The 12619-nt window shown below is 34.5% G+C and overlaps 1 protein-coding gene across 4 annotated transcripts in view; it reads right to left on the reverse strand.

Moving 5' to 3' along the window:
• The window catches only part of LOC120238650 (disintegrin and metalloproteinase domain-containing protein 5-like), a 109252-nt gene that overhangs the window by 83535 nt on the left and 13098 nt on the right, over nt 1-12619 (reverse strand). For 3 of the 4 annotated variants that reach the window (XM_039242501.1, XM_039242500.1, XM_039242502.1), the window contains 5 exons: nt 5463-5518; nt 2751-2829; nt 1969-2045; nt 967-1141; nt 32-97 (listed from right to left, as the gene is read on the reverse strand). In XM_039242501.1, coding sequence (XP_039098432.1) covers nt 32-97; nt 967-1141; nt 1969-2045; nt 2751-2829; nt 5463-5518 — 453 coding nt within the window. The remainder of the gene's footprint in view (nt 1-31; nt 98-966; nt 1142-1968; nt 2046-2750; nt 2830-5462; nt 5519-12619) is intronic. The other variant, XM_039242503.1, reaches the window with a different exon arrangement.

The raw sequence follows: 12619 nt of genomic DNA on the forward strand, positions 1-12619 counted from the left end.
AAAAATAACAATACATAAAAAAATGACTTACCAGATTTTTATCCACAACAATATATATTTCAAGATACTGAGGATATAACTTGAAAAATTCAGTTCTCTGAAAAACACACAACGTGACTCCTGAGGAATTTCCAAAATTTTACCTTCTATTGATAAACTGAGAAACTGACTATATAACAAAGCTGTTTTCAAATACAAAATTTAGCTACTATTCAGAAAATTCCAGGTCCAAAAAGTGCCTGTGGTTAATAGGAATTTTCAAAGAGATCCCACGCTTTACAAGAATCCAGATATCTTTTGATTTTAACAATAGCTGAAATTGGAAATCTTAAGTTTACAACATAAATCTTTTCTTTCTTGCCTTGTGATGATTTTCATATTATTCCAATGATTAGGAAACTACTTTCAGTAAACAATAAAGTTTAGAAAAATATTGCTAAAGTTTATAATCAATGGCAGTTCACTGGAGCCAGGAATGTTATTTATGATGGTATAGCAGTTCACGGGCCTTTGTGGAAGAATTCATCCCTTTGTTTCACAGGTACCTTGTGTAGGCCACTAATAGTATTCTTTTATGAACTCTCATGAAACAAAGACCTAACTTAGAAATCCAGATCATGTAATGGTTTAACCTAATTTATCAGCCTAATTGAGAAAGGAATAATTTACATTAATCATCCAAATGTCCACATGTGAAATTAATTTTTTTTGGTTTCTTGACTCCTATATTCACATATATTTCCCAGATTAATTACCTAAGTTTTCACTAAACTTTGATCTACTAACAAGCTTAACAAAGAACTTTACCCATTTTAAAAGTCATGGAGAGCCTTCATGAAGAAGTAAAATAATCTTTAAGATCTGTAAGTCACCAAATTTTGCTCTGAGAGTATTTTTCATTTCACCAAGTTTTAATGAATAAGTTAAAATTAGTTAATAAGTTAAAATTAAAAAGTCAACACTTACTTCTGAACTCTTTCTGATATGATAATATAAATTATTGTAGCTGTAAGTCTTATATTCTCCTAAGAGAGGAATATTAGTGTTATCATTTTTTTCTTCATAAATCATGTGCACAAATCCTGATATGACCTCCATTGGTTCAATTCCATATGAGATGTTTTTAAGCTGCAATGTTCCCCTGGGTATTAAAATAATCAAAACAAGCCTGAAATTATTCTAACAAAACTATAATATTCAAATGAGGAATTTTGACCAAATAAACTTTTTTTTGCGTTTAAAGTCACCTTGGCTTCTCTACTTTACCTCTTTACGCATGGAAGTATTAAACTCATAACTAGGCCAGTAATACCGCAGGATGCCTACTGCTTTATATGACAAATATTCTAAGAGAAATATTTTGATCATCTGAAGAAAGCATATTAGTGGCATGGATCCATGTGATTGAACAGAGTAGGATCCCTTCCTAGGGTACAGATTTTCTGAGCCAGCCTTTCAGATCTTTTGGCACTCTCTTCTTAGTCTTAGGTCCTTTCTTCTTTTTGAGACATCTACTCTTCCCTGACACAGAATGCCCTAAGTCATTTTTTTGTGTGAGCATAACTGAAGGTATTACCTGCCTAAAAGTGGCTAGAAGCAGAGCCTAAATATCTATCAGATATAGGCATTCTACAATTGTGAACCATTCTAGGAGATTAAGAAATCTGTAAAAACATTAAAAATCTGGAAAAACTAAAGAAGGATAGAGAGACAAACCAACACTCCCTACACTCAAGACTGCTCAAAGACTCAAGTGGCAGATCTTGTCAGAATCAACAAGTAGCCTTCCATCAGGGACAAATGTTGCCAAGGTGACCAATTCTATTTTATCAGTAATTTTGGTTCCACTCCTTAGGGAACTGAAATAACAAAGGTGAATATAGAACTAGAAAGGATAAATGGAGAATCAAGTCATAGACTAGCAGGATCTAATACCAGCAAATAGAATATCTTTAAAAAGGCTACAACCTGAGTCCTGAACAAGTGCTGAGTGACACAAGAGAATTTGGAAAACCTGCAACATATCCTTGATAATTGCAATCCATCTGAAAAGAATATACAAAAACAAACAGATAACTTATTTTTAAAATGGACATCCTAGATGTGTTGTTTATATTTATTACTTTATCAACATTGGAACTTCAAACTGAATGAGCAAATTACCCAATAAACCTGTGCCAGGTAGAAATAAGACCTAGACCAGATTATTCAATTTCAGTGAATGTGTAAATTTCAGAATATTTACATTTTTTACTTTTTTAAAATGCTTATTTATTGAGAGAGAGAGAGAAGAAGACAGAGAGAAGGGAAGGGAGGACGGGGTAGAGAGTGAGGGAGAAAAATAATCTCAAGTAGGGTCTGTGCTGTCAGTGCAGAGCTCAACACAGGGCTTGAACCCACAAACCACAAGATCACAACCTGGACTGCGATCACGACCTAGATCGAAATCAAGAATCAGACACTTGGGGAGCCTGGATAGGTCAGTCAGCTAAGCATCTGACGTGGGCTCAAGTTATGATCTCATGGTTCATGAGTTTAAGCCCCACATCAGGCTGTCTGCTGTCAGCACACGGCCCACTTTGAATCCTCTGTTCCCCTCTCTCTCTCTCTTTAAAAAACAAAATAAACAAAAAAAAAAACTTAAGAAAAAGAGTCATACACTTACCAACCAAGCCACCCAGGTGCCCCTGAATATCTACATTTTTAAAGATAATCTTGAGTAAGAAATTTGTAAGAAAAAGCTGTCTTACCTGAGCCAACAAAGGCTTAGAATGCTGGATGTCATCTTTGTCATAAGAGTAAACAACAGAAACTGAAGATAAAAATGATCTAGATAAAAATCACAAAATGTGCTCAAGTTGTGAAACAGAAAACAGAAAACATGAAAAATTATTCTTCATAATACAAATTTTCCTTTTACTGATGAATTATAGTGCCAATTACCTTTGCCTACCCTCTTATACAAATACTTCTCTGTTGTTCACAATAAATCAGGAGCTGAAAGAAGTACTTTAACTACAGTGACATATAACACTAAAATGCATGCTAAGGAACAATCCAAAACAGCTAGAGATAGCAAATAGTGAAATAACATAGAAATAACAATTTCCAGCATAGAACTTTACATTTTTTTAACATTTATTTATTTTTGAGAGAGCACTAGTGAAGGAGAGGCAGAGAGGGAGATGCAGAATCCAAAGCAGGCTCAGGCTCTGAGCTGCCAGCACAGAGCCCAATGTTGGGTTCAAACCCACGAAACATGAGATCATGACCATGAAGTCGATGCTTGACTGAGCCACCAAGGGGCCCCTCTGGCATAGAACTTTAAAATCTTCGTCTTTATTGCTCACTGATTCCAGATTTTAAACCTGAATCTTAAAATTAAAAAGTAGGTTTAGGACAGAATTTGAAAATATTTTCTTGGCATTACTACAAATTCATATTCACTAAGCTGAGCTACGTACCAAGTTCTCAATAACCTTTGTCAGAATTTTCCTTCATTCTCCTCAGCAACAATTCAGAAACTTGACCCCACTCCTGCCAATCATCTCACATCATCTCCACATCATTTCAGTTTCAGATCATTTGTACCTACCCTCATTCCTCACCTTTATTTCCAGAGGATGACTACTTTACAAGGCACACTCTTAACACTTGTGCTATGAATCCCATTCTATGCTGTATATTGAAGATACTATAATTTCAAACTATTCCTCTCTACTATTTTTAACTTAATTTTATTAAAAAGTTCATTATCAAACTATTACCTTCATAAATAATTCTCCCTTGACCTGTATCCTACTTTAGCTATTTTTAAAATATTTTGATTCTCCAAAGATACTCTCGAGAGAGTAGTCTACACATAATTTCTCCACTTTGTCCATTCCTACTCACCCTGAAACTGCTCTGGAAAAGATTCATAACTGCCAAAATCTCAGATCCAAAAGGTAATTTTAAAATCATCATTGCTCTGCACTCTAGCATCATTTTGAAAACCGTGATCACTCGATACAATCACTTAATTTACATCACACATTATTCCTCTGCTTCTTTTCCTACCTCCATGACACTTCCAGCTTGATTGTCCATGTTGGCTGCTCTTTTTTGTTCCACCTATCTCAGAAATATTGATCTTTACCAAGATTTAGTCTCCAGTCACTAGCCTATTCATAAGCATTCTATAAGTTCTCAATTTTTTATATTATAGCCAAACTTTTGATTACTGCTAAACCTATATCACCATTGCCAATCTCTCCCCAGAGATTCAAATTCTTACATTCATATTCCTAGTGGAAAAAATCCATTTGGATATCTTTGGATAGGCATTGCAAGTCAAAACTCACCCCTTCCTCATATATGTATCTCACTTGTTCATCATTTAACTAACTATAACCTACCCATTTTCTCAAGCAACACCTAAATTATCCAAGATATCTCACTTTTTCCAAATCACTCTAACAAATCTATCTTCAAGGTCTATTGAATTTTTCTTTCCAGTGCTATGAACAATACCACTGTATTGCTTAAACGCCACTATCATCATTCACCTAAATTATTCTATAACCACAGAATTACACACCTTACCTCTACTTCTGTTTCCTCAAAAACAGCCTAAACTCTCAATGGGACTATAAAGTACTTACTTAAAAACATTTTTGGCTTCTAATACCCTTATCATGGCACTATAGATCTTCTACAACCTGATTCCTGCCTACCTTTCCAAAATCTTTTACTTCTAGCCTCCAAAATATGTTTTTTTAGTAATCCACATGGACTTTGGCACACCACAGAATCCACTGTCTCATACCTCCATGTTTTCACATGATTTCCTCTAAACAGAATGTCCTCCTACACTACCTCATTTCTTTTTTTTTTTTTTAATATTTTATTTATTTCTGAGAGAGAGACAGACAGCATGAACGGGGGCGGGGGGGGGGGTTAGAAAGAGAGGGAGACAGAGAATCCAAAACAGGCTCCAGACTCTTAGCTAGCTGTCAGCACAGAGCCTGCCGCAGGACTCAAACCCACGAACCGTGAGATCATGACTTGAGCCAAAGTCCGACACTTAACTGACTGAGCCACCCAGATGCCCCTACACTACCTCATTTCTTTACAGACCTCACAAGGTATCTTTCTTCAAGAGACAAGTCATCTCTTACTTTCTTCCGAAAAACCTTCCTTGATTTTCAAAGAATACTATTTACGCATTTATTATAATATTATATTATAGCAAAATTCTCCCTTTCTCTATTATTTCATCTGGATATATAAATTCTTGAATTGTGGATCATGTTTTATTATCTTTAGTATGCCTATGATTTTACCAATTAATCAATATACAGTAAGTATCACATATATAAGTATCAAATATACATCTGATTTGAAATAATTCTATTCATAACTATTTTTTAAAAATCAAGAAACCACAGAATTAAAATTTTAAAGGATAAAATTTTACTTACTGCCTTCTCAGATGGACAAAATGTGGTCTTCCTCTTATTGTAATGATATAAGCAATCTGTAACATGAGTATCGAAAAAAAATAGTAATAATGCTTGTAAATAATATATGCTAAATAATTTCTTTTTTGAATTATGCTTTGAAAGTATTAACAAAGTTAATAATAACATATAACCATTACATATGCTTCCCTTCCCATTGACTATTTAAAACCTCAGAATTCTAAATTGAGAATTAGGTAGGAGTTCCTGTCTGTTATTTACCCTAACTAACATTTCTGATGGAGAAGCTTGCTAAATGACTGTTATCTTTTGGGTTGGACACATACCACCTTTCACCATGCCCAAGGCAAGGCCAAAGATGCCTATCTCAGTTTAAAGAATCTGTTCCTTTTTTACTCCCAGACCCCCTAAAAAGTATATTGTTGTGCTCAATGGAAGAGATACTCTAAAAGATAGCACTACAGGAAATGCACTACACCTCCAGCAATATTATAAGTACCACTGCACTTTGCTTTCCACATTAGCAATGAAACTCCTCTGGAATAGAATGTAAGAGAGGATACAGGAGGAGCAGAGACATGTCTAGAAAATGCTCCAGAAGATAACAGAAAATATAAGACTCACTAAGTCATTTATTTGGCTAATTTTTAAAAAAATAATTTTAACGAGGTGCGCCTGGGTGGCTCAGTCGGTTAAGCGTCTGACATTGGCTCAAGTCATGATCTCATGATTTGGGGGTTTGAGCCCCGGGTCGGGCTCTGTGCTGACTGCCAGCTCAGGGCCTGGAGACTATTTCAGATTCTGTATCTCCCTCTCTCTCTGACCCTCTCCTGCTCATGCTGTCTCTCTCTCTCTCAGAAATAAATAAAACATTGAAAATTTTTTAAAAATTAATTTTAACAAGAGAAATAGCCTCTTAAAAGTTTTCAGTTCCTTAGCTTTGTATTGTAGCAGGACAAGATTCTTTGCAACAGATAAATGTTCTGAAAGAGCCATTTGAATGGCACTCTAGAAATAAGTATAAGTGGAATTTGGTGAGGATCTTGAGAATGGTGCCCTCAAAAATACCTTGTTACTAAACAAATATAATAAAAAATAAACAGGAATAAGATAGCATCAATAAATTTTTTAAATCCACACAGCTTACAGAAAAAAAACAAAACAAAATGCAAGTAGAATTTAAATAACAAGAAATGTACAAAACTGACAGGAAAAGAAAAAAACTCGAAAAAGACATCATCAAGAGCTTCTACACCTTTTCATACACTATATCCAATGGTTGGATTGAATTGTGTCTCCCTCCTTCCAAAGTTATACGTGAATTCATAACCCCAGGACCTACCTCAGAACATGAACTTATTTGGAGATAGGGTCCTTATAGAAGTAATACAGTTAGGTCATTAAGGTAGGCCTTAATTCAAGACAACTGGTATCTTTATACAAAGGAGAAATTTAGGGGCACCTGGGGTGGCTCAGTTGGTTGAGCACCTGACTTTTGATTTCGGCTTAGGTCATGTCACCAGGGTTGTGGGATCAAGCCCCACGTAGGGCTCCTCTATACTGAGCATGGAGCCTGCTTAAGATTCTCTCTCTCTCTCTCTCTCTCTCTCTTTCTGCCCCTCTCCCACTTGTGTGCAGGTGCATCCTTTCTCTCTCTCTAAATGTAATAAATAAAAAAACAAAACCACAAAGAGGAAATTTAGACACAGACACACACTAAGGGGAATGTCTGTTAAGATTCAGAAGACTCCATCTATAAGCCAAGGAGAGAGGCCTGGAGCAGATTCTCCCTCACAGTCTTCAGAAAGAACCAACCCTGCTAACATCTTGATCTTGAACTTCCAGCCTCCTTTGTTGAACTGTGAGACAATGCACTGTTATTCTATAAGGCACATGGCTTGTGTTAGTTTGTTATGCAAGCCATAGCAAACTATTACACCAAATTTCAATAAAAAATTATAAGAAATGTCAAAGAACAGGATCAAATTACCAAAAACAGCAAAAAAAAAAAAAAAAAAAAAAAAAAAAAAATTATAACAAAGCTACAGGTAGTATATATAATAACCATGACTAATNAAAAAAAAAAAAAAAAAAAAAAAAAAAGAAAGACAGAGAATTATAACAAAGCTACAGGTAGTATATATAATAACCATGACTAATATGAGAAAAATATGGAGATTTTCAGAAGAGTAAAATACTTAATAAACAAATTGAAATTCTAGAGCAGAAAACAAATACCTACTATTAAAAAGTCAATAAAAAGGGTTTGAGAGAAGATCAGACAGAGTAGAAGACAGGATTGGTGAACAGGAATACAGGTCAGTGGAAAATATTCGATCGACACAGTGAAATTAATATCAAAACAAAAATAAGAGAAGTGTGACCCATTAAAAATGTCTAACATTCATGTAATTATGATCCAAGAAAAACAGGAGAAATATATAGAGACTAGGAAATAATATTAATTAAATACCCTTAATTTATACCTGGGATATCTGGGTGGCTCAGCTGGTTAACCGTCCAACTCTTGATTTTGGCTCGGGTAGTGAGCCCAGAGTCATGAGATTGAGCCCCTTTGCCCCACCCCCACTGGCTCCTGCACTCGTACTCTATTAAATAAATAGGTAAATAAAATCCATTATAAAAAAGAAGTAATATCTGAGGTTTTCCAAAGCTTATAAAAGATGTCCACTCACACTCTCAAATACTCTATTAATACAAAACAGAATGAATACAAAGAAAACAAACCTATGCATATAATACTGTAACAGCTAAAATAAAAAGACAAAAATCACATATTTAAACAGCAACTAGAGAGACAGGGTACATTACTTTCAAAAGACTTTTCAATAAAGTATGCATAAGTCTCCCACAGAAACAATAGATACCAGAAGGCAATGGAATGACATCTTCAAAGGGCTGAAAGAAAATGATATCCAACCAAGCGTTTATATTCAGCAAAAATATCCAGCAGGTACACAACCAAAATAAACACATTACCTCACAACAGGAAATGACGGAATTCATTGACAGCAAACCTACACTAACAGAAACACTAAAAATAGTGTTTCTTTTTTTCCACTGCTCCAAGTTAGAATGATTAAATGTAAGGCAATAAAAACCACAGAAGAAAATAAGTATGTCAGTAAATTTAAGTGAATATCATTTGTTTTAATCAGTGATAGTAAATGCTCTTGTCATTAAAAAATATATAATTGTAAGGTATATGACAATGGCACAAATGACAAAAAGAACATAAATGGAGTAAAGTTTCAAGATCCTTCAGCTTTTCAGGAAGAGATAAAAATACAAATTTAGGGGCGCCTGGGTGGCTTAGTCGGTTAAGCGTCTGACTTTTGCTTAGGTCATGATCTCACGGTTTGTGGGTTCGAGCCCCGCTTCAGGCTCTGTGCTGACTGCCAGCCCAGAGCCTGGAGGCTGTTTCAGAGTCTGTGACTCCCTCTCTCTCTGACCCTCCCTGCTCACGCTGTCTCTCTCTCTCTCTCCTAGAAATAAATAAAAACATTAAAAAATAAAATTTTTTAAAAAATACAAATTTAATGTAGCAGGTAAAAAATTAAAGACACATGTTATAATCACAAGGGGAGCCATTAAAAGAATTAAAGAATGCATCACTAATAGCCTATAAAGATAATTAGAATAATAATCACATCATGGATTATAAAAACAGAGGAAAGGGAAAATTAAGAAAGAGCAAATGAATTTTAAAAATAATAATTACACACTTTTATACAAAAGAGAAGCATTTTAAATATAAAACACTGAAAATAAAAGGATTAAAAGGTATACCACCCAAACAATACCCAAAAGAAAGATAAGGTAGCTATATTAATAACAAGCAATATATATATAATGTAATTCAAAATGAACCACAAGAAATAAAGGAGGTCACTTTATAAAGCATCAACTAAAAAAAGTTACAATCTTAAACATTTTATGTACTTCATATTATATCTCCAAAATATGTAGAACAAAAATTGATGGAACAAAAATTAAGTTATATACAATTCAAAAGCATATGTGGAGATTTTATAATTCTATCAGTTACAGAAAGGAACCAAGAGAAAGTATCAGTAAAGCTATAAAGATTTGGACAGCACTATCAACTAAATTTATGACTTATATACAATACTACATCTAATCACTGAAAAATGAATATTCAAGTGCACATATAACATCTTTCAAAATAGATCATATGAAGAGTAACAAAACAAGTCTCATCAAATTTTGATAATCTAGCATATATTCATAGACCAGCAACAATTAGAAAATTAATATAAGGAAACACATTCTGTTACAGCACTAAGATATATCTAAAAAAACTGAGAATAATTTAACAAAAGGTTTTCAAGATATCAATGATAAAAACTTCTAAGCCTTACTGAAAGAAAAACTAAAATATATGAAAAGATACACCATGTACATAAATTGGAAGACTCAATATTGTTCAATTTCCCCTAATTTGATCTATAGATTCAATGAAAACTCAGTAAAATCATAGCAGGTCATTTATGGATATAAACAAATTGAGCTTAGAATCGTCAAGACAGGAATATGAAAAAACAAAAAGTTAGGAGTGCCCACACCAATTTATATTAACTTATAAAGCTACAATAATTAGGGTAGTGAAAAACAGTCCAGTGGCACAGAATAGAGAATCCAGAAAAAGCCATAAATAAATATTTATCAGACCTTCAGTAAAGTGACCAGTGTAATATGGTGAGGAAAAATGGTCTTCCATACCTGCTGCTTGGTGAATTCAGTATCCATATGGAAAACACAGTGAACTTTGACTTCTCTATCTCATGATAGAAAAAAAAAAATCCAGATAGATCACAGACTAAATGGTAAAAGGAATATAAAGCTTCCACACAAAATCACAGAAATATATTGTATAACCATGCAAATTTTCTTAAATTAAATGGAAATATCAATAAGCAGGAAATAAAAGATTTAAAAAATGAGATTAATTGGTTAAATTTTGAGACAGTGGAGAAGACAAGCCACAGACTGGGAGAGAATATTTGCAAAAGACACATCTGATAAGGGACTGCTATCCAAAATACAGAAAGAATGCTTATACTTCAGCAAAAATAAAATGAAGAATCCCATTAAAAAATGGGCAAAAGAGGGGCACCTGGATGTCTCAGTCGGTTAAGTGTCCAACTTCAGCTCAGGTCATGATCTCATGGTTCATGAATTCAAGCCCCACACTGGGCTCTGTGCTGACAGCTTGGAGCCTCGAGCTTGCTTTGGATTTTCTCTCTCAATCTCTCTCTCTCTCTCTCACCCTCTCTCTCTCTCAAAAATAAATAAATATTAAATTTTTTTTTTAAAAAGTGAGCAAAAGAACAGAACCTAGGCATACCATAATTGAACCTCATCAAAGAAGATATACAAATGGCCGAAAAGCATATGAAAAGATATTCCACATCATAAGTTATTAGTCAATTATAAATTAAAATGAGGTCCTACTACACACCTATTACAATGGCCAAAATTCAGAATCCTGACAACACAAATTATTGGCAAGGATGTGGAGCAACAAGAACTCCCTTTCACTGCTGGCAGGCAGGAATGCAAAATAGTATAACCATTTTGGAAGAAGTTTGGCAGTTTCCTACAAAATTAAACATACTCTTACCATAGGATACAGCAAGCACATTCTTTGGTGTTTATCCAAATGAGTTGAAAACTTATGTGCACACAAAAACCTACACATGGTTGTTTGTAGCAGCTTTGTTCATAATTGCCAAAACTTATAAGCAACCAAGATGTGATCAGTAGTGAATGGATAAACCATGGTATATCCTGACAATGCAATATTATTCAGCATTAAAAAGAAATGAGCTATCAAGCCATGAAAGACACAGAGAAAACTTAAGCGAATATTACTAAGTTGAAGAAGCCAATCTAGAAAGGCTATTTATTATATGATTCCAACTATAGAACATTCTGGAAAAGGCAAAACTAAAGAGAAAGTGAAAAGATCAGTGATTATCAGGGGTTAAGGGAGAGGAAGGATGCTAGGCTGCTTTCAGCTCAGAGATGCTGCCAGTAAGTAGTTCCTTTGCCACAAGGTCCCATAGGCGGTTCACACCATGGCAATTTGTGTGTTTTTTGAGGTCAGGTGGAGAAATGCTCCAGAGCTGGGTTGAGTCTTGTGAAACAGAAACTAATCAGGGCAGTGATTACTCCATCATATTTGCAGGTCTCACTGATCTGCAAGAGAACAGAATTGTACGGTGTGCACATCATGGAGTAAGACTATTGAGGGCCATCTCAGAATTCTATCTAATGCAATCAAATACAAATGTATATACAGATGTAAAGAAATATATCAAGTACACAAAGTACACAAGCATGGTTATCGTTGGATGGAGGAGGGAAATGGGAATGGGGACTAGGAATAGAGGAGAAAGTATAATAGTAAGGGGCTTGATAGGACCACTAATCATAGCATGCTATGAAATTGGAAGAGGGTAGTATATATCTGCACTTGAGGTCCAAAATATCCTCTATATAGTATTTCCAGAAACACTATATTTGAATCAAATTAATTACAGAAATTGACCTTGAAATCCTTCTTAAGAACATATTACATCATTGCTGCAATGAGTTGGAAGATATTCTGTAACACGTTAATAATTCCTCCTAACTACAGAAATTATTGACTTTCCCACTTTCACTATTTTATATAGGGAGTGTGGGGGGGGGAGCTGTGAGGATCTCAAAAATATTCTGGGTCATATTTTATATGTGGACATGTCTCCTTTAGTTTGCTCTATTAGCAAAATATTACTTGCAGGAAGAATGACAAAGATACTTTATATTGTTCATTTTGTTTGCTCTTGTGGAAGGAATTACATATACCACCATCATTCACAAAATAGAACTAGGGATCTGGTGGTTATAGTGGGGGGAAAGTATGCAAATATTATTAAGTAAATAAAACCAAGCAAGATGAAAACACTATACCACCCATATAACATACTAGGACATGAACACCAAAGAATATTAATAAAAATAAAAATCAGTTCCAAGAGGTTGTAAAGAGGAGATTCCATTGGCATACATCTAGTGTGTTGGAAAATACCCTGAGACTCTACTTTACTGTTCCAAATTCTCCTTAAATA

Source organism: Hyaena hyaena, unplaced genomic scaffold, assembly GCF_003009895.1.
Source record: "Hyaena hyaena isolate Hyena2069 unplaced genomic scaffold, ASM300989v1 scaffold_215, whole genome shotgun sequence".
Taxonomy (NCBI): Eukaryota; Metazoa; Chordata; class Mammalia; order Carnivora; family Hyaenidae; genus Hyaena; species Hyaena hyaena.